This window comes from Anabrus simplex, chromosome 10 (assembly GCF_040414725.1).
Source record: "Anabrus simplex isolate iqAnaSimp1 chromosome 10, ASM4041472v1, whole genome shotgun sequence".
Classification (NCBI taxonomy): domain Eukaryota; kingdom Metazoa; phylum Arthropoda; class Insecta; order Orthoptera; family Tettigoniidae; genus Anabrus; species Anabrus simplex.
In genome coordinates, this window is record NC_090274.1 from 42,441,293 (window position 1) to 42,465,267 (window position 23,975).

Genomic DNA, 23,975 nt, shown 5'->3' on the forward strand with positions numbered 1-23,975 from the left:
TTAGCTTAAAGTTTTGCACTATGATACCAAACATTGATCGCCTTGAGAGGTAAGGTATCAGAATAATGCCTTACGAATCATAACAGGTGCAATAAAAGCCACGCCTGTAACCGTCTTAAAGTTGTATACCCGCAAATTACCAATAGAAGAATAGATGAAAAAACAAACAACCTTCTCAGCTTACCAAGACTACCCCAAATATCCTGGGCCAAAAAAACCGTTACTAGCCCCAATCTTAAAATCCAAAATGATCCTTTGAGTCTCACCAAATAATATATTAATAAGAGCAATCTGAAAATAAAACTTGAACCACTCTGTATGCCAGTCAACCCCATTGAATATATGTAAGTGATGGCAGATCTTACTTTGCTCGAAGAGGCCTGCAAGAAAGACTGTTCTGGCCCTCTGTACAATAGAAGAAAGATATCTGTCCAATCAATGGCTAAAAAATATATACAGATGGCTCAAAGGACAAGGAAAGCAGATCTCTCTTCTCGCTCCACTTCCCAGTAGGCCAAAACAAAACAGATTTTGATGCAGAGATAAAAGCAATTTCCCATGCACTACAACAGTTATTAGCCAGAAACAATGATTACCAAAAATTTGTTATCCTTTCAGATTCAAAAGCAGCCATCCAAGCTGTCTCATCAAATAATAAGTCTCGAAATAAAGAACTGAATGAAATTCTATGTATGATAAAATCCCTCCAAAGACTACACAAACAGATCTCATTTCAATGGATTCCTTCTCATGTTGGAACAACAGGTAATGAAGAGACAGACAGATTAGCCAAAAAAGGTACCACACTACAACAACCTGCCAGTCAGACTGATTTTATGTCAGCAAAAAGGATTCTGAAAAATACTTTTGAAAACAGGCATGAAGAAATGGCAAAGAAAACAGCAGAAACAAAATTATAGAAGGATATTGATGCTGAATAGGATCAGTATAAAACAAAACCAAGAAGAGAAGCTTCAGACTTAACACTGGCTACGACTGTTTTGCAGCTCATCTGAAACTAATCAACATCCTGAGATTCGAAAAATGCACACTTTGCCATGACCCTGGAAGCAAAATTGATAAGGAACACCTGCTACATTGCTACAAACTTTATGTGACAGCCAGAACTTCAGGAAATCTCACTCAACTATACTGGAATGCAAGAAAGCTGATGGATTGGAATCCGGGCTAGTCATAAGATACAACTACTACTACAACAACAACAACCTTTAGTGTTTAGTTTTAAATCGTATGCAAGTTTTAGCTGATGATGTGTCCAGTATTATTCTAGGACAAAACATGTACTAATCAATGTAAATAAATTGAAAAAACTTGTATTTTATAGGTGGGAACTTTGTGATTCTCTTCTTTGTCCTACTGTAAATCCCTCGTGGAGGCAGGATCCACTTACAGCTTTCATCAAGCACATCTTGTGCATTGTTTGCTGTAAATATGATAAATCTTTGTCTGAATAGAGGTTGTTTTCATGTCCTAGTCTGAATTTTGATCTTGCTTGGAGGCAAGTAGATGATTATTACTTTTTTTATTTGTTTACAGCTCCAACTCACCACACTTCAAAGAAGAGCACAGTGGACTTTGTGCCAGATGATGATGAAACATGAAAATGTATATATCTTCATCTAGATTTGTAAATAAATGTTGATTTTATGGCTCATGAGTTTTCTTTTCCACAAACATAGACAGGTAAGTTGGTCATTCACTATTTTGGGCCCGGTACGTATTTAGAAATTTGTTTTGGCAGGGAAGGAGTAGTGTCGAAGATTGTTGTCAGTTAGTTGATGTTTGGTGTTTGGCTTGAAATCTGTTGATTTGGATTAACCCTCTGAACTATCAGTTTTTTTGAAAAAATTGTGCCCTTCCATACTATTTATTTTTTTCAGTTATTTTAAGGAAATGCAGACAAATATATACACGGATGTTGCCCATATATAAAGAATTTTTTTTTTTTTTTTTTTTTCACCATACACTTATAGTTTGGAGAAGTCCTCTCACGTATGTAACACCAAAAGAAACAGGTGTCCACATGCAAAACAACCTGTACTCTAATGGGGTATCCTTGCAGAGTCTCTGTGCTGTACCACTCTTCATCATCTGATGGCTCTAATTTCTTCTGAGTTGGAACCATATTTGATTGCTAGTAGCCAGTATATTGACCGTGAGGCAGCAAGTGAATATTACCAGTGTGAGGGGAATTTGGCAAAGATGCAAGATATTTACAGACATGAGCATTTGTTTCTTCTGTTACGTGATCCCAGAACAGTGGGGTTAGAAATTCATTGACCACTTACAATTCTATTGGATTATTTTCTAACTTTCTCTGTACCACAGAGTGAATTTCACGAACTAGCTTATATGTGACATCAGTAAGTTTATTAGCTTCAAGTTCCCAATACCAGTCATTACTGATGTTCCTACATTATTATTTTCACTTTCCACACTTTAATTTTGAAAACAACATCAATATTCTCGAGCCAATCATGAATAATTCCATCCCCTCCACTCGAGGCCACTGCCACGTTTGTTTACAGGTAACATGCGGTGAGTTGTGTTTTATTTTTCTTATTCCAGGATTAAGTTACCGTTTATGATATAAAAATGAAGTTCAGTTAGTTCCTTACATCTGTTGGTTACATTTTAAAACTTACAGAACAAACCTCGCTGGCTCAGTAACCATAAATGCGTCTGTAGGTAGTCCGTGCACGTGGACGGATGTATCTGTCGAAGTACGTCTGCACCTTTCACTCGCTGGACGGAACATTCCATTACAATATGACATGAAGTTCAATATATTTAAAGCACCAGTTGTGCTATCCTACCTTTACAAGCATGTCGACTTAACTCATTTCCAAGGAATTATCTTCTCCCAGTAAATTCACTTCTGTCTGTCAATGTACTTTCAGTGATTGAACAGACTAATTCTAGCATGGAACAAGCTTCCACTCAGATTGCACAGAATTGGTGGAGGAGGGCATGGTTGTGCTGCACGGAGTTTTCTTGCTTGTCTCCTGACCTCTTCACATTTGTGTCATTCCCGTTCAAACAGATTAACGGCAGCATGGATGGTGCAACGCCAAACTGAGCATTCTTGAGCAAACGTGTCCCAGGGGCTACACAAGGTCTGGTGCCAGAACAGAGTTCACCATACAGGATTTGGCAAGAAAATCTGGTATCACTCATCCGACAGACATGGCCAATCCATCTAAATTGATGACCAATGATGAATGATTCTATACTCTTTGCATGCGCTTTCTCAAGAACAGCAATGTTGTCGACATGGTCTTCCATTTTGATCCTACGGATGGATCGAAGTTTTTGTTGGTGAAAGCACTCAAGCATGTAATAGATCCCATAAATCACCACCAATTGATGAATTGCATTGCAAATCAATCAATGAATCAGTCAGTTACTGGAAAGCGGAATCAAAACTTTCAAGATGTACAGAAGATGCTCTGAATATCCTGGGTAAAAAGGAAAACTAATGAGGAAATCCTTAGACGGATGAGGAAAGTAAAGAGCTTCTTATGACCATCAACGACTGGAAAAAGTCCAGTTCATTAGACACATCGTGAAACGTGGTATGAACTGCAACTCGTCACTGAGGGATAAATCAAAGAAAGAAGATCTATGGAAAAACAAAGGTAAACCAAGTGAGTTGGCCGTACCGTTAGGGTTGTACAGGTGCGAGCTTGCTTTCGGGAGATAGTGGGTTCGAATCCCACCATCAGCATCCCTGAAGATTTCCATAGTTTCCCATTTTCACGCCAGGCAAATTCTGGGGCTGTACCTTAAATAAGACCATGGTCACTACCTTCCCAATCATTAGGTCACCAAAAACCTTTGATGTGTTAGTGCAACATTAAGCAAGTAGGAAAAAAACTAACAAAGGTAATCCTGCCTCAACAACCAGGTTGAGATGAACATCTGCTGAAATCTTCAGAGAGTCAGTGTTCAGTGTGTAATTATGGTGAATTGAATCACCAACGTTCAGAGGGATATGGCACTGTATTATTATTTAGTGTTTGTAAAGGATTCGAAGTAACTAATTGTTCATCTACTAATACTATTTCTTAATTGCATTTAACAACTGCCATTAAAGTTAGCACTATAGCAGCTCCACCCCTTACCAATTCCTCCTTACTGACCTGCCTGCCTTCCTTCCTAAACCCTAACATGAATTCAGGTAGCCCTATGCTGCCAGTAGAACTTCAAACTAAATTTCTATCATCATCATTATCGGTTCTCTGCCTACCAACAGGTTTCCTCAGGCATTTTCTAAGCTGATCTGGCTTCTGCCATCCTTTTAGTCTTCCAGTATCCTCCATTAATTTTCACACTGTCCATTATCTGATACCTCTTTCTTCCTCTCACCCTTCTCCGTGGAACTTTGCCTTCCAGTGCATGTGTTGATAAACATTTCCAGTGTAAACATTGACCTAACAAATTCTTTTTTCTCTTGTGAATGGTTTTCAGTGTTGTCATCTTTTCTTCACCTACTCTTTCCAATAGTACTTTATTCCTTAATTTTGCATCCGGGAGATAGTAGGTTCATACCCCACTGTCGGCAGCCCTGAAGATGGTTTTCTGTGGTTTCTCATTTTCATACCAGGCAAATGCTGGGACTGTACCTTAATTAACGCCAGGCCGCTTCTTTCCCACTCCTAAGCCTTTCCTGTCCCATTGTCGCCTATCTGTGTCGGTGCGACGTAAAGCCAATTGAAAAAAAAATTCCTTAATTTGTCTTGCCAATTGATCTCCATTTTTCTCCGTTCCCACATTTCGAAAGATTTCAATCTTCTTTCTTCCTCCCTTCTCAACGTCCAAGTCTCAGACTCATAAAGAGCAGTGCTTAATACAAACCACTTCACTGACTTTTTCTTAAGATCCACATTCAGCGGCCCACTCATCAGTACCCTTTGTTTCATGTATGCTTCCTTGGCCATTGCGATCCTGCTCTTCACCTCATCCAAACAATATAGACCACTTCTGTCTGTGCTTCCTAAATATCTGAATGCAGATATTTGTTCTATTTCTTCACCTGTGAGAACTGTCTTTGCTGTTACATCCTTCTTCTTACTCATGATCATTGCCTTAAGGCTCGCTCCCACCTAGTGGAATCGAATCGAACCGAACAGCCGAAATTTCCACTCGACCGCTCACATCTAACGGAACAGAATCGAACGGGATTCTACGGGAATCTTCAGGCTTGCAATGGACGGTCTGATAGAAGGAGTGAAGAGGCAGAGATCGGAGAAGTTTCTGGGTGCATGCAATTAACAAGAGAGCCGAAAGAAGACTGTGCAGACTTATTTGAATGTTTATTGCGTGATGAAGCTAAGTCTCGACTGTAGCTCAGAGTTATTGTATTGCAATTTCAATAACTATTTCAGATAGCAGAATTTAACAGAAAAGTTCAAATTTACAGGAGGAAATGCTACCTCAGATGCAATGGGACTCCGTGATCATTTTTAAAACAACTTTAATATACCAGATTGTGTCCTGTGCCAGGATGAAATCATTAATCGAGGTAGCCTCACCATTATTTTTTTACAATCTGCTTTACGTCGTACCGACACAGATAGGTCTTATGGCGACGATGGGATAGGAAAGGGCTAGGACCATGGCCTTAATTAAGGTACGGGATGAGCATTTGCCTGGTGTGAAAAATGGGGAAAACACGGAAAACTATTTTCAGGGCTGCCGACAGTGGTTTTCGAACTCACTATCTCCCGAATGAAAACTCACATCTACACCACCCTAACCGCACGGCCAACTCTCTGTAACATTAATTAAAGACAGTGAAGTGTAGTTATTGTCTACAACAGAGCACTTTAGTATACAGTAGCCTACTATTTGTTAGGAACACATATACGACAGTTTGAAACCTGGGGAATGCGGCTTAGAAATCGTTCACTGTAAATATAATAAACACTTAAATATAGATCCCATATGAGATGTGGTGTCAATTATCATACTGATATACCGTATGTGGACTCCAACATAACATGATTTTGTGAAGAAGTCAACAAAAATTATGAAGTAAATTGTATATAGACTACAGTAACCTACCACAAAATTTAATATTCTAGCAAGTTTGGTTTTTCATAGCATTGCTTATTTCCTCCCAGGCATTATTTTTACGTTGTTGTAATAATGCTCGTGGGTCTTGTAGTAGAGGAAATTATATTTTTGAATTAAACTGGTAAGTTTTCCGTGTCTTGTATTAATAAATTAAATTAACTAACACAAAACAAAACGTTCCCGACCGTATCCAAGAAACAGCTGACTTTCCAGCTGAAAGTGATACACATTTGCCGCCAAATGTTCGTCCGAAAGATCTCGACCCGACCGTCTACGAAGTTGCACGAATCTTGATAATTCTGTTCGATTCCACTCCTCTAGTCGAAAAATATTCTTGGCAGAGAATCCTGTTCCGTTCGGTTCGATTCGATTCGTGGCGATCGCCAGCTCTATCTCCCATTTAAACACATGTTAAAAACAAATTCTGTTCGGTTCGATTCCATTCCATTCCACTAGGTGGGAGCGGGCCTTTACTCTTCGTAATTTTCACACCAAAGTTTTCACATGATCTGCTCAATTTTTTCAGCACGATATCCATGATTTTCTTAGCTTCTGCTACGACCACCATGTCGTCAGCAAATCTGATGCATTCATTTTTCTTTCCTCCCACCTTGCTTACCTTGATAACTTTGAATTACTCGGATTTCCTCAAGGTATATATTAAACAAGTATGATGAAAGACGACGATCTAGTCTAACCCTTTACCAATTTTGCTTTCTTCTGACAAATTCCATCCTGGTCTGTAAATTATTATATATTAAAGATTGTTAAAGTGACAACATTAATTCTAGTGGCTTGTGATTAGCTAATGATTTTAGCTTAAAACCTTGAAGTATTCATTAACAGATCAAAATTTATTAGTAGGTGCTTACCTGTATGCAGAACTAGCTGCTCAACCAGTAACGCTCTCGATCACATCACTCCATTGTAATAGAGCTCTTCATCCCAAAATCAGGCTGAAGATCATATCTGCAATGCAGGCATATGTTGGACAGACTCTTCTTGACTTGCAGTTGATGAAATACAGTAAAATCTAAGAGACCAAATATATTCAAAATTTTAGCATTTTTATTTAAATAATTGCATACACAATATTGTAAATGCTTGACATACTGTATGCCAAGATATTATATAGTATTTGTTTTACAGCACTAGACCTCCTCCTTTGTCCATTCATTCCCTTTTCCAGATTCTCTCTGGGTAGGGTAGTGTACCAAACCCCTCTAGTTTCAATACAGTCCATTACAGAGCTCCTCCATCTCATTCTAGGCTATCCCCTAGACCTCTTCGCAGACACTGCATCCATGGATGTTCTCTTTGGAATTCTCTCCGCTGGCATTCTCATCATGTGTCCAAACCATTTCAGCATTGCTATGTCAATCTTTTCCTGGAGTTTACAGCTTCCTCTTCATTATCTCCCTAAATTACAATGTCATAAGCAAATAGATTGTATTTGCTCCCCCTTCATCTTCTCTTTGACATTATTTATGTAGAATTCTATCCTTGATTACATAGTATAATGAAAAGTAGAGCTTTTAAAGGTAGGAAAGATCATAATAATGAAGATATAAAGTTGGAATTCAAGAGGACAAATTGGGACAATTCAGATGTGTTGTTGGCTGTACATGTGGTTAGGTGTTGTCGTGCAGCAACACAACACCTCTTGAGAGAAGTCCAGGTCGTTTTCTGCAAATTGCTACCCACAAACGCTACAGTGTGGCAGCATTCACTGTCCCTCCCCTGGTGAGGAAATCAACCATCCGTACCATCCTCCCTACAGCCTGGACTTGGTACCCAGCGATTTCCATTTCTTCAGACTGTTTAAGAAGCACCTGGGTGGAAAGCGATTCAACAACAATACACCTGTTCAGCATGCCATCATGACATGGCATCAGGGACTGGATGCTGATTTCTTCTCTGTCTTGGGGTAACATTGAAATAAATGCTTGGACAAGAATGGAGACTGTTGAATAGCAATGCACACCAGTGCCCTATTACTATGTATCTGCATACAGGTAATAAAGTTTCTCCATGCAAGCTCATGTTCCCTTATGTTTTGAAGCACCGTTGGATTTTGTTTTTATGATTCATCATCATCACCATCATTTCCCTTTATCCACCTGTAGCCAGGTAGGGGCAAATATGGTTCCTCTCCACAGCAGGGGATGCCTTAACCTTTTCTGAGGCACCATATCTGATTTATCCATATAGGTAGGCTATTATCACAATGGGCTCGCCACACCCAAAGGCATTTTATACCTACTGCCAGGTTCAAAATTAGGCCACCCCTAACATGGAGACAGACGCCGTTCATAGCTGCTCCTCTGGAGTACAGACGCCATGGGTTTGCCCCTTCAGCCATCTCCACCGTACCGAAGTCCACCTTCTCCGCCATAGATGCCATTGAGGTCTTCACTCGTAACCCTGAGCTGGGACCCATACCAGATGTTACACACCGGGTCAGTGTGCTCTGGGACTCACATAGGCAGGGGTGCCACTCCCTGGGTAGGACTGATGGGGCTTTATATAGTACCTTTATTTCTCCTGATCCATACAGAATTCTCCCAGTTAGATCATTATCGCTGGAGAAAATAGAAAGAAAAAAAACCCACAAAAACAAACAAGGTAAAAGGAACTTGCTGCACGCATGGCCTGCATGGGTGAACCCCCCGCTTCCCCTCGTCGCTGATAACCAGGAACTTGAGGGCGGAGCCCCTCTTACAAAGTCACCAATCACTCTTGCCTCCCCTCTCCCCTCCTCTCTACGGGATCCACTATCAAAGGGGGCTATCATTTTAAAAATTCCATGCTTGCTTAAGGATACCTGTACCTATCTCAACAATCCCAGCTGACTTGATGCTCACCAGCCTTACGGATAGCCACTAGGAGCCAGTTTACGTCCACCCTACCCTTCGACCCCTTGTATCTACAATCCTATATGGGACTTTGTCTTAAGTAAAATAAATAGTTTCCAAGGTATATTATAAATAATGAACTAATACAGTACAGTCCCAATTATCCAACGTAAATGGGCCAGTGGGACGTTGGATTAGCAGGAACGTTGATTAAGAGGAAAATATGGTGTCAAATCAAATGATCGTGAATATGTCTTATATATCTCTCGGTCATGGCTATCCACCAATGACTGCTCATTTCAGATGACCGCCAGCAATAAGACATAGCCTGCACAGTTGCTACGTAACAATGTCTGGCCATCCATCCAAACTTTATATCGCAGCCTGCACGGTTGCTAGGTAACATTGGCCATCCATCCAAACTTTACATTGCAGCCTGCATGGTTGCTAGGTTTACAACCCCCTGTGGTTGGGGGACGCAGACGAAGAATACACCCACGGTATCTCCTGCCTGTTGTAAGAGGCGACTAAAAGGGGCGACCAAGGGATGATTGAATTAGAACCGTGAAACTACTTGTGATTAGTACCACCATGCGGCGAACACCATGGGTCGCTTTTACTAGCGCGTAGTACCACTATGTTAGGTACCAAATAGGTTTGTGATTAGTAGCAAAAGAGTACGGTGCCAGCTTTTCCAGTAAGTGTGATCAATACCACTATATGAGTGGCACCATGGTTCTGGCTTGCCTATGATTAATACCCACTATATGAGGAACACCATGGGATAGCGCAAGTCCCTGTGGTTAGTACACTTATGTGATGAACACCCTAGGTTTGTGTTGCCTGTAAATGGCATCGCTGTGCGAAACACCATAAGTCTGTATTACATGTGCAAATTTTATTACCTGTGACTAGTACCATACTGTGTGGAATATCGCGAGCCTACGCTACTTTTGATTAGTACCGCACTATGACAAATACCATGGTTCTACTTTCCTAGCGATAATTACCATTATGAGGGGCCGATGACTTGGATTTTGGACCCCTTGAGACTAAAAGCATCATCGATTCAGTATTCTGCTATGGACACAGTCCCTTGGTCAGTAATAATATTATTTAACGTCAGTTTGTGAATGCGAGATATTGGGGGTCGGATCCACAGATTGTTTTAAATTCCATTCATTCATTCATTCATTCATTCTTTGTCCTCACAGTTTGAATTCTGGTCAGTGGAGGATTTTGGACTTTTAATTTGTCATTCCATTTCATCTCATTTCGTACCATTAGGGGACGATGACCTAGATGTTAGGCCCTTTTAAACAACAAGCATCATCATCATCATCATCATCACATATTTTCGGATGACCCTCCAGCTCTAAGATATTTTTATGTCAAAACTATATCATTTGCTTACAAATCTATTATTAGTGATACAGTTAACATTTGCAGTCATTGTACAATAATTTGATCATGATACAGACTTAAATTTGATTTTAAAAGTTGCTTACAGACTGTCTTTTTTTTCCTGCCGTCATGTCACATATTCTCTGTAGAAGTAACTCACACCAGGCAAATGCTGGGGCTGTACCTTAATTAAGACCACAGCCGCTTCCTTCCCACTCCCAGCCCGTTCCTGTCCCATCGTCGCCATAAGACATATCTGTGTCAGTGCGGCGTAAAGCCAATAGCAAAAAAAAAAAAAAAAAAGAAGTAACTCATCAGTGCTGGAGGTTTCTTATTTTTGTTCCACGTATTTAAATGCTGCTTCAAGGGCTTTGAATCCTCCATTGTGCATTATTTTTCCACCACTATCTTCAACTATGTTTTTTTCTGTTGTTAACAATGCCAACATTGTCTTCATCAGTCACTTCAAATAAATCAAGGGCAAACCACTCGCTGAATTCTTCATCAGATGCATCTGCATGTCCAGGGATTTATTTCAGTAAAGGCATTTCCCCGCGATTTACAGTTTGTGCCAAATAAAACAGAACGTTGGAAACGAAGGTCGGTTAAGCGGGACTCTACTGTATTGCATTCATGTTGCATCAGACAAAATTGATTAAGTTACATTATGCAAATATTTTATGGGGTCCACCAAAAGAAAAGTGTATTTCAAGGAGTGGGGGTCAGATGCTTGAAAGTTTGAGAACCACTGCTCTAGACAGATCTTATCTTTGCTACTAGGATACATGGAAATATCTGCTGAATTTAAACCTGCAAGTGCAAACAGTTGATTTTTTTCAAAGTTGAATGCCTGTCTATAGTGTCAGCGTCGAAAAAATCGACGTGCGTAAAAGTTGCGATAAAGATACCTTAGGTGACATGTATTGACATAAGACACACACTAATTTATCAAACATAGTTTGAAGTTTATTTTTACTGCTGTAAGGAGTTCTGTATCTATGTAAGTATTGCATGTTATGTGTCCTCTTTGCTTCAGAATTTCAGTGTACACATTATGGTCAAGCTGGCAACTCGAGATGTCAACATTGCTGGCAATATTGACCTTATTGCAGAATTAATTGATGAAAAAGATTATTTTAGTGATGTGAAAGACGGTGAAACTAATAATACAAGTAGTGATAGTGAGCCAGAGCAGACTCAAATGCCGGAAAGCGGTCATTGCGTAAGTGACTCCAAGGATGATGTACCTCTTTGATGCTGTAAAATGCAGGTAGAAGTAGTCTTGCAATGCTGGAGACAACTAGAACACTACTGCAGGCCTCGAGAACTGAAGAGAAAGAAACCTGCTGAGGAAGAGGAGGAGGAATGTAAAGAAATCCACTCATCTCAATTAACTTAACCTATCCAAACTTCCCGCTTTTCATGTCTACTCACATTATTTTTTGTTGTGATCCTAATTCTGTAAACATTCCAACCATAGTTTTACTAGTGACTGAGAACATATCAAGGAACTATTTGTATGTATTAGATTTTTCAACTTTGATAAATGTTTTTCTGGCAATTTTGCCTTGAATTTTGAATTGTTTTAAATTTTATTTCGTTATTCAATTATTAAAGTGATTGTTAGGTCTTTCCACTTCTTGAATAATGTTATGTCCTAGAAAAAATTAAACTACAGAATCTGCTCTAAAAATTCATATATGTAACATTATTTTCAGAAAAAAATTGTGCTAACTGTTGGCATTTAATCCATAGGCTACAAATTGCAGATTTACATGCTGGCACTTGCAGGCTTAAGGAGAATTGACCTTTGTTGGGTACACAGATATTCTGTCAATGATTTCTGGCCCCAGCTGAGGTTCTACATGTTTCAACAATGGTACTTTCTCAACAGGAAGGTGGGACACTTGCCAACATGGAAGCGACATTGTAAAATAAAATTTAAAAAAACATATCGTCCCTACTCTGGCAAACTAGCGAATCTGCAAATTGTCAAAAGGGTAGAGGAGCTGAAAGAAGTTGTGATTACTCATGTCAAATCAATTTGTATATTTAATGATTGGTTTTATGTGTTAGGCATACAGAACGAGTTGCAAATGTGAGACTTTGTCAGAAGGTAGACAATATATAACCAATAAAATCTACACCAACACTTCAGACATAGAGATTCCCTAGTTTGTCACTTTCGCTAGTTTGCCAGAGTGGGGACGATATGGTCTGTTAAATATTGCATTATGTTTTAGAAATTAGATTTGAATCTTATAGCCAATATTTTGCAGAGAGTACATTTCCTCCTGACAAAGATTTTCCTTGTGTCCATTTATTGTATATTAAATTGGTTTCAAATTCTTAAATCAGCAAAAGTAAGAAGCATTAATTGATGATAAGCTTATTGGCCATGTTGGCCTTGAGGTACGACAACAGGAGGGTGCAGCGTCTCTACCTGATAACTGGGAGAGTTGCCGCACAGCAATCTGGTAGAGATGCTTCATTGCTATTAGATTCTAAAAGCAATCTGGAAATATACAATACTGTTCATAGGGTACCGGTATTTTATTCAAATATTTTATTATCTCACGATTCTTAAAATACATAATTTATTTTTATTACTTTTATTTGTTAACATTGTTGTTATTATATACTATTATCTTCAGAAATGAAAATGTATTTTATAGACCAGAGAGTGTTTTTAACATGGATGAGTTTGGAGTGCAGCATAGTTCTGTGATAACGAAAAAAGATTCCAAATCTGTTCGTGTACTAAAGTCAGGAAATAAAGGCAAAAATGTAACTGTTCTGGCTTGTTGTAATGCTTCAGGCCAATTTATGCCTCATGTTTTGATATTTAATGGTGCTCTAATGTTCAGTTATATTAAAGTTGAAGGAATTAGCTTAAATTTGATTTTGCTCTTGATAATTTTACTTGCGGCATCGCTCCGTAGCAAAGTCGGTATCTATACTAGGTTCCAGGGAGAGATGCCGTTGATGCAACAATTCTTTTGTTCTTTCCTTTCTCCCATTTATTTTCAGTTACCGGTACCAATGTTTTGCTCGTCTCTGGTCTAATGTAAATATTTTCAAATTATGCTCTATCAATTTGCAACAATTTTTAAAATAAATCTACAGATATATAACAAAAAATATAAAAAGTGCAGCAACTCTACCGTAATCACCTTATGTTTATGAAAATGGAGCATTTATAACTCTGAAAATCCTGTGCTTCGCTCTTCTATATACCATTTCAAATTTAACGAGCATGCTGCTTTTACTCTTACAGAATATCTAAGATGTTGAAATGAATTTTATTAGTCATCAATGGAAAGTGAGTCAAGCAATTAACAAGACAGTATATTTTCCAGGAAAAATTATTTGATGTTGAGACAGTCACAGCGAACCTCATGTTTCAATTTTGCTAGCTTACATACAAAGTTGACTGAAACCTACCGACTGACGACTAGGTGGCTGAGTGCCTAAGAAAACTAGAACAGAAACCTAAAATGGTCAAGTTCATTAATACTAAGAAAACTAGCGCGCATAGTAGGCAAGCACAGCCAGCACTTACTAAATGCTTGTGAACGAATGTCGAGAGATATAGGCAGACCTCAGCATACTACAATGCAGAGCTTACTGCTCTTCATTTATACCTACATCATTAAAGTAAAAACATAAAACCACAGAAGGAATTTACAATGGAAGATAAAAGAAACTGTGCTTAGGATTGTAAGTTGTAAGAAAACATGGGAAATGAGTCTGAAAGTCAACAACAAAGGCTACAAAATCTTCACCTTCGACAATAGAAAAAGGCTAGAAATCTGTGGTAAACAACTATGGAAGTGATTTGTCCAGCTTCTTTCTCTGTATCTCACTCATTTTCTTTTGTACTGAAAAAATTATGATAGCAAAAGTTGCTGCACAGGTTGTAGTCGATGACGAAGATTCAGGAGGGACAGGTACACAAGATGGCACTAGTGATGGCTTTTCAGAACCTGGGTACCATGAACAGTATCAGAACTACAGGCACCCATGGAATTATGGGGGGTTTTTTTGTTTTTTTTTGTACCTTAACGTGTTTCTTCAAATTAGAAACTCATTCCGTATAACAAAGCTTTTGTACGCTTAAATTGTATCAGGTGTTGTGCTCATTGTCCTCAATACAGCATGGAACACATTATGAAAAGTGGAAAGACGATGCAGGACTATTTCAAGAAGCTAAGCTACTGTATGTATTGCCACCAGTAAGCCTAATACAATGCACTTCAAATAGCTGAAGAATATCTGTAACCGGCCAACAAGTAACAAGCAATGTCAGTACTACCTCTAATAAGTTGTTACAAAATTATCACTCGTGCCTGCACTGAAGTGCGCACTTACACAAGCTGCTGTGCTTCCTTACAGAGCCTAATATCCATTAACCAATCAGAATATCCCTTCTCTTCCCTTGTTTTTGCTGAGACAGTTACTTTCGTATTAGGGTCCGGTGGAGCAATATTTCTGGAAGAGCTCACTGTGATGGAATAGGGTACATCCACGTGCACGCACTTGGAATAAGGAGATGAATATACAGATTACAGACTATGTTAAATCTGTATTGACAGTTTAAGTTGAACCGTCTGATTTTAGGGTTACCTGGCCCGCTTGTATCACCCTTGTTCTCTGACTACAGAGTCCAGCTCTCGAGATAGACATTTCACAATAATCATGTTTTTTAAAACACTTTTTTTAACTAACATTTCATTTTGTGTGTTTCCTATGTTTTTAATTCAATTTACATGTCTTACTGAGGATGACCCAATGCCATGTCGAAACATGTCTATTTTATATGTAAAGTTTTGTCTTAATAGGACGTAAAATATATAGTATTGATTAGGAGGATTAAAATAGTTTTGTACAATTTTGTAAGATGAGTAGGCTATACAGAATCAATCAATGCTAATCTGCATTTAAGTCCATCATGCAGGTGGCTGATTCCATACCAATTGTTACATATTTTTTTCTTAAATGATTTCAAAGAAGTTTGAATTTGGTAAATTATTCCAATCTCTAGTTACTCTTGCTGTAAACAAATACTTGTCCTAATTTGTCCTCTTAAATTATTTCCTACTTTTAAAGCCACCATTCAAGCTTATTTGTTAATGCCATCTCTCCAGAGACAGCTCGGAACATACCACTTAATCAAGCAGCTTGTCTCCTTATTCCCAAGTTTGCAACATTTTTGTAACAATACTCTTATGTCAGAAATCAACCAGAGCAAATCGTGCTGCTTTCATTGGGATCTTTTCTAATTCTCGAATCAAGTGATCCTGGTGAGGGTACTATATACAGGGTCTCCCATATAAACTCAGACCGAGCGCACGATGTTTGTACTCTGCACTAAGGCAGCTGCCTCAGCCGAACTTACGTCGTGTGTGGCCGCCCTGCTTTAAGTGTGTATACAATCTTATATGAAATCTAACCTACTGGGCGAGTTGGCCATGCAACTATGAGCTTCCATCCGGGAGACAGTTGGTTCAAACCCCACTGTCGTCCTGATGGCTACGTGTGTGTTTGCAGATCCTCACAAACGGTGGATCACCTACTGTTTGAATGTGCTGCATTTGAAAGAAGAAGGCATGACTTGAACTCTCATTTGAATTATTGCAACATTGCACTTCATTTTCCGTCGATTAGATACATGAATTCTTTTTCATTGTAAAACTGAATATGTATTTTAACTACAACCCTAGTATACTATGTAAAATAGGGTTCCAAACTGCTTTGGATATTCAATAATAATAATAATAAATGGTTTTCCATGGTTTCCCATTTTCTCACCAGGCAAACGCTGGGGTTGTACCTTAATTAAGGCCACAGCCACTTCCTTCCCACTCCTAGGCCTTTCCTGTCCCATCGTCGCCATAAGACCTATCTGTGTCGGTGCGATGTAAAGTAAATTGTAATTAAAATCTAACCTTACAAATGAAGTGTCGTCCTTCCTGGGTTATAAAGGCATTGGATCTGATGACCACATTCTGACTGACGCGAGTGAATTCTGCCATTGTAATGTTTTCTTTCAGTTCCTCCAGTGTATGAGGATTTGTTTGATACACTTTTTCTTTCAGTTTACCCCACAAGTAAAAATCACACACTGTTAGATCTGGAGAACGAGGGGGAAATAGACCAGCACTGATCACCGTCTGCAGACACTTCCGACATTTGTAAGAAGGGAATCTTCTGCTGTATGAGCAGGGATTGAATCTTGCTGAAAACACCCACGCGATTTTTCTTCTTCTGTTAACTGATGGAAGACCGGCGTCATAATGTAATCTTGGTACCTCTCTGCATTTACTGTTGTCATGGAAAAAATAGGCCCAATTATTCGTCTTACACTAACAACACACCAAACACCAATCATAATGAGGGACTTCATAGACACCATTAGGATTTTCTGCACACCAATAGTGAGAGTTATGACTGTTCACACGACCATTAAGATGAAACCAGATCTTTTAAATACGAAAACATGGTGTTGCAATGATAACTGTCTCATCATGTTGAGATTCAGACTGGCATAAGCCTTCGTGGCTCAGACAGCAGCACGCTGGCCTCTCACCGCTGGGTTCCGTGGTTCAAATCTTGGTCATTCCATGTGAGATTTGTGCTGGACAAAGCGGAGGGGGGATAGGTTTAACTGCAGGTACTCTGGTTTTCCCTGTCATACATCATTCCAGCAACACTCTCCAACATCATTTCATATGTCATTCATTAATCATTGCCCCAGAGGAGTGTGACAGGCTTCAGCAGCTGGCACAATTCCTATCCTCACTGCTAGATGGGGGTTTCATTCATTCCATTCCTGACCCGGTCAAATGACTGGAAACAGGCTGTGGACTTTTTTCATTCAGCCTGGCGACTGATGCTTGCAAGGTCAAGCACGTGCAGGCTGCTTGCACAGTCAAGAACTACGCGTGCCTCCCCATACCACAGCTGTCGCAGCGCAGAGTACAAACACTGTGCGTTCGGTCTGGGTTTATGTGAGAGACCCTGTATAGGAATCATTCTCTAATTGCGATCTTACCAGTGACTTAAACGCCCTCTCCTTTACATCCTTAGATCACAGAATAACTTGGCCAGTGAAATGACAAAAGAAAATGCCCTGATTACCACTGTCAACACAAATAGTCTGAAGATCACATTCTTATTTACAGTACATATAAAACTGATGGCATTGGTAAATCTGTACTATACGCAACACAGCTAAGGTAAATCAATAAATCTTGCCTCTTATTACTTATAGGAGCAATGCAAAGGGCTAGGGACTGTTCAACCTGTGCATAGAGAATGCAGTGAAGCAGTTCTATGAATCCTGCACAGATGGGGTAACGGTCAATGGCCAGTGCTATGAAACAATTTGTAATTTTTGTAATGCTACTCTTTTGTCGGAAATCACCCAGAACAAATCGAGCTGCTTTTCTTCCAGGTCTTGAATCAAGTAATCCTGGTGAGCGTCCCGTACACTGGAACCATACTCTAGTTGGGTTTTACCAGAGACTTATATGCCCTCTCCTTTACATCCTTACTACAACCCCTAAATACCCTCATAACCATGTGCAGAGAGATCTGTACTCTTTATTTACAATCCCATTTATGTGATTACCCCAATGAAGATCTTTCCTTATATTAACAACTAGGAACTTTCATCCTATCAACACAGTAATTAAAACTGAGAGGACTTCTATTTCTGAAACTCACAACCTGACTTTTAACCCCATTTCTCATCATACAATTGTTTACTGTCCATCTCACAACATTATCGAGGTCATTTTGCAGTTGCTCACAATTTTATAACTTATCACTCTATACAGAATAACATCATCTGCAAAAAGCCTCATCTCTGATTCCATTTCTTTACTCATATCATTTATATATATAAGAAAACATGAAGGTCCAATATTGTCTTGAGGAATTGAATGCAGATAGGAGTGATGCCAACAGTAACAAATGAATCAGCCAAGGCTTTTTATTAAAATTACCGCATAGGCTCTTCCTTATGCACCGATGTCCAGCTCCATGGCTAAATGGTTAGCGTGCTGGCCTTTGGTCATAGGGGTCCTGGGTTCAATTCCCGGCAGGGTCGGGAATTTTAACCATCATTGGTTAATTCCTCTGGCACGGGGGCAGGGTATTTGTGTCTACATCATCATTTCATCCTCATCACGACGCACAGGTCGCCTACGGGCGTCAAATCGACCTTCACCTGGCAAGCTGAACATCTCCTCGGACACTCCCGGCACTAAAAGTCATAGCCTACACCATTTTGTTTTTCATGCACCGATGACGACTTAGACCAATGAAATGTCACTACGAGCCAGGTCTGCCTTTATCAATGTATTGTGACTGAGAGGTATCTCATCAACCATTGATAGCTTGACTGACAACAAATGTAAGCTACCAACTCATCTGCTAGCAACAAAATAGCATCGATCTGCAGGAGTCTGCAGACCTGTTATTATTATCATCAATTCTTTCACACAGACTTATTAGGATGGAAACTTCTCATCTTTCCTTTTCTTTACTCAAAGGTCTGTCTTCACTTCGTAGGTTATAAACTTCATGGTTCTGGTCTTCACTTGCATATTTAAATTCCTATAATCACAATTATGAAATTGGATTTTCCACCTAATCAATACTTGATTTATTTATTACAAATACATTTCGCAGTACCAGTTTCAGTCTCTATTACAGGCCATCTTCAGCTGCTGAATATAGTACTGTATAATTCATCAAGTGTTTATAATAGAGCATCAAGGCCATACCAGTGACGCTTCATGCTATCATACTAGAGATCACGATCAATATACGTGTTATTCGATGGAATAGATCTAATGTATTCGAGAAAAGTGCAAATGAACTCTTTTTAGACCTGAAATTTTATAACTCTAATCTGATGCAAGTTTATCACAAACTGTATTATATAGAATTAGAAATAAGTAGTTTTTAATTTTACTGTGCATGTTGTATCAAATATAGTTCTTCAGCAGCTGAAGATAGCCCCTAATAGAGATCAAAACCAATACTGCTAAATGTATTTGTAATATAAATACATAAAAATAAATCAATAATTATTGATTAGATGGAAAATCAATGTTCATAATTGTGATTGTTGGAACTATCACTACAGGCTAATCAGCATTGTTATTTATTCAACAATAAGGTTTGAGAGTAACAGGTCATAGGCCAAAGAAGTTGATTCTGAAAAGAAGAGACACTACGAACCCTGTTTTAGGTACTTTGAAGAAAAGTATCACATAGCCGCCAGTTGCTGGGAGGTGATTGGGTTACTCCTTGGATCTGACACAAAATTTTCAGTTAATTTCCTCCTCTATTTTGGCATTCCTGTTTTGTTTTTTAAAGATATTTGTTTAGATGTTTTGCGTAATTCATTGTCAGTAGTAAATCACCATTTATACGGTGTATGTAAAGAAAAATAAAGTTTTCCTGATTGCTTATGGATTCTCCCTCTCAACTACGATATTTCCATTCCTTTCAATAACTGTTCATGGAACATGAATTTTAGTTATTTCCTCCTATCCTTCTTTCTGACTCAGTAGCGCACAAGTTGCATAATCACACACCCTTTCTTCTGTTGATATCTCCCACAAATTTCTGTGTGCCTCCTACCTTATTATTATGATGTAGGTATGGCTGTTACGCTTTTTATAAAGTATACTGAATGAATGTAATTCATCCAAATGCTGCTTTTGATGGCCAACAAATATTAGGGAAGACAAAAAATAGCTTTTGTTGCTCTCATTATCGTTACAAGTCGTGTAAGCTACCAACTAATCCGCTAGCAATAAAATAACATCGAGCTGCAGACCTGTTGTTATCAGCGATTCTTCCATATAAAGATGAAAACTTCAGTCTACATTCACACTTCTCATCTTTCATAAGGGATACTAGATGCCTGTACGCTGCTTCGCGACTCTGTTCCTTCCCCACCCTCGGCTCATTGCCAAGCCTAGGGACCCACCAATCTGACCCTTTACTTTTATAGCAAAATACAGAATGTGACATTTATTCCACTTTGTCACCAATCACTGCTATTGTTTGGAATTCATAACAAATTAGCACCACTCCCAGAATTCAATACAGGCAGCTCTGATGCCAACTGCAAAAAATTAATTCGAAAAGACTCTTCTTAAAATGGTGCAGTGTGCAATCATGCTGCTACCCTCTCAATTTCTAGGATAAAATTCTTAAAAAGAATTTATATCTATTAAGTCCACCTATCCAATACAAATTATTGCCATTTAATAAATGATATGTCTAAAATGCTACATAGTAGCACATGTTTTGACTTTGCCTAAAGGTCATCTTCAGCTTAAAATGTACAAGAATGAAAAACAGTGATACATAAAAAACTTAAATTTGATAAAATACAATCAGCAATTGCAATAAAAACCAATGTTTAGAAATGTTTATTGCTTCAACCTTGTAAGATGAATCTAGTTGGAAAAGGTGTGGGTCCAACCAGATTTACCACAACTATTGATTGGCTGGAGGAATACTTTAAAATTATGAGGACTGTCAAATGCTATCCGTTTGTCACAGTTGTGGCAAACACAGTTGGACCCACACCTGTTCCAACTAGATTCGTCTTGCAACAAGATTGAACATTTCTAAACAGAGCATTACTGATAGGAAAACTGAAGCCTCATATTGGAAGTGATAATGCTCTATTTGATGATGATGCTTGTTGTTTAAAGGGGCCTAACATCTAGGTCACTAGCCCCTAATGGTACAAAATGAGATGAAATTCAATGACAATTTAAAAGTACAAAATTCATCCATTGACCAGAATTCAAAATGTGATGAAGAATGAATGGAAGAATATGATTTTAAAACAATCAGTGGATCCGAGCCACAATGTCTCACCTTCCCAGAAACTATATTAGACCAAGGGACTGCTTCCAAAGCTCAATCCTGAATCGATGATGCTTGTTGTCTAAAAGGGCTCAATATCCAGGTCAACAGACCCTCATAATGGTACTTATCGCTAGTAAAGTAGAACCATGGTATTTCTCAATTTCCGCTACTAATCGAAAGTAGCATTGACTCACGGTGTTCCAAACGTTATGGTACTACTCACAAGTATTGTACGTAGTACAGGTAATGCAGACCTCTGGTGTTTCTCACATAATGGTGCCGTCCGTAGGCAACGCAAACCCATGGTGCACGTCACACAGGTGTACTAATCACAGAGACTTGTACTATCCCATGGTGTTCTTCACATAGTGGCTACAAATCACAGGCAACGCAGACAAACAGTGTCGCTCATAGTGGTACTAATCACAGGCAATGCCCAGACCCGTGGTGTTTCTCACATAATGGTACAAATCACAGGCAACGTAAGCCCGTGGTATTCCGCATATAGTGGTACTAATCACAGGTACTGGAAACCCATAGTGAAGCGCTCTCTGCTGCTACTAATCACAAACCTATTGTGTACTTAACATAGTGGTACTACTCGCAACCCATGGTGTTCCCCGTGTGATGGTACTAATCACAAGTAGTTTCATGGTTCTAATTCGATCATCTCTTGGTCCCCTCTTTTAGTCACCTCTTACAACAGGCAGGGGATACCGTGGGTATATTCTTCGTCTGCATCCCCCACCCAAAGGGGGTAATGCTCTATTTGTTCTGATACAAAATATACTTGCAGAGAACTAAGTACAAATTGACAACAACTTGACAAGGTCTTTTCCGATAGAGCAAACAACAGGACTGAATCACGGGGATCCATTAAGCCCAATCCTGTTCAACACAGTGACCACAGACGCAATCAGGAGAAAAGTGCAGTGAATGTAAAAAATTTATGTCTATACGGATGATATGGCAATTGCGTCTTTGTCAAACAAAGATCTACAAGCAGCTTCTGATAGATTAGTGGAAGATCAAAGCTGTTCATCTAAAGAAAGTTCTAAGCCTGTCGAAATTTACTCCTTCACGATTGGTATATGAACTAGTAAGAGAAAGGTTCTTCACACCAGATCTATGAGAGTGCGTGCTACTACATTCTACACCTGCCTACGACAATGTTCTACAAGAACCTTATTCAAAGAAGAAGGAAATATGGAGCATGTTTTATACCACAGATGCCATGACGACTCAAGATTAGAAACAACCAAATTATGAGCTACGACATGACGACACGATTTGCGGTACATGGCTTTCATCACAGAATATGTGACAATATGAAACATCATGATCCGCAGGAGAATTGTGTGTGTGTGTCGGCTGTGCAAGAATCGTGATCGCTATCACCTTCAGGAATGTGGGAAAAGAGTGGTGTCTTTGGCCAAATTTTGTAGTGATTAACACAGAGAACTACATATTGTATTCTAAGTGAAAATGTATGTATCTATTTATGTATGGTTCCATTTCATGGTCATTGGCTGCATTAAATTATATTATATTATTAAACGTGAATTTTTATTGCAGTTGACGATTGTATTTTTATCTCATTTAAGATTTTTTTTATGAACCACTATTTTTATACATGTTTTTCATCCTTGTATATTTTAAGGTGAAGATGACCTCTAGGCAAGGTCCTACTATATAGACCCTCTATTACATGGCAATAATTTGTATTGAACTGGTGGACTTAATACACGTAAATTCTTTTTAAGAATTTTATTCTAGATATTTAAAGTTAATACACACCCGAAATGAAGTTCATTAGCCTCACAATTACGAAAGGCTCTTTACTATGCACCCCTGACAATTCAGACCAATGGAAAATCACTACAAGCCAAGTTTGTCTGTTTAGACAAAGAGGCATTTTATCAATGGCTGGTAGCATAAATAGCAGTCATGTAAGTTGTACCACCTAATCCGCTAGCAATAAAAGAACGTCGAGCTGCAGAAACCTGCAGCGGTTTCGCCTCTTGTACGTACAGCACAGTTTGACTGTTTTAAGACACAACACACGAGGAAGTACCATTACTGAAGTTGAGATTACAGAGTTTAAATTTGACGAAATTGGTTACACCTTACTGTACTAAGCACTGCTTTACTTCTAAATTGACATTTTGGCCTATCTTAGCTCTGTCTGGTGGTTATGCACCGAAACACAGACACCCAACCAATCCCAAGCTGCCATTCATATCAACTTATATTGGCAGAGTGTGATCTCGAAACCTAGTTGTCAACTGTAACATTTACATTCACTATGTGGTTAACCTATCTCGCACAGCGTGTATGGTATTCGGTACAGTTCGAGATCTTTTGCATTTTTTCCTGAAATTTGTGTTCTTCATATTAGTCTTTATCTTTCCAGTATAGTACAGTTTAGCACAGCATAAGTTAGTAAAATACAGGTTTAGTAGTTCAGTATATAAAAATAGCTGTAGTTTTATTTATGTCCGTGTTTAGAATGTATCAGTGTAGTTCGGGAAAGACAAGTGGCAAGAAAGAGACTCTGAGATCAGTGGAGTGTTCCCTGTATAGGTCATAACCTCCTTCCTGTGTCAGCCGTTAGCGGTGAGTGATGTGTTATTTCCTCATTCTCTTTTATTCTTAATAATGTATATTTTTTTTTTAGTGTCGAATGTTGTTAGTATGTGTAGTGTTTGTGAA

At 38.9% G+C, this 23,975-nt stretch overlaps 1 protein-coding gene across 2 annotated transcripts in view; it reads left to right on the plus strand.

Annotated features, from left to right (window-relative positions):
- Positions 1-1,671, plus strand: part of LOC136882359 (probable RNA-binding protein 19) — an 80,451-nt gene extending 78,780 nt beyond the window's left edge. For both annotated transcript variants that reach the window (XM_068229545.1, XM_068229546.1), the window contains one exon: positions 1,558-1,671. In XM_068229545.1, coding sequence (XP_068085646.1) covers positions 1,558-1,622 — 65 coding nt within the window. In that variant the 3' untranslated portion in view covers positions 1,623-1,671. The remainder of the gene's footprint in view (positions 1-1,557) is intronic.
- Positions 1,672-23,975: the final 22,304 nt, after the last annotated feature.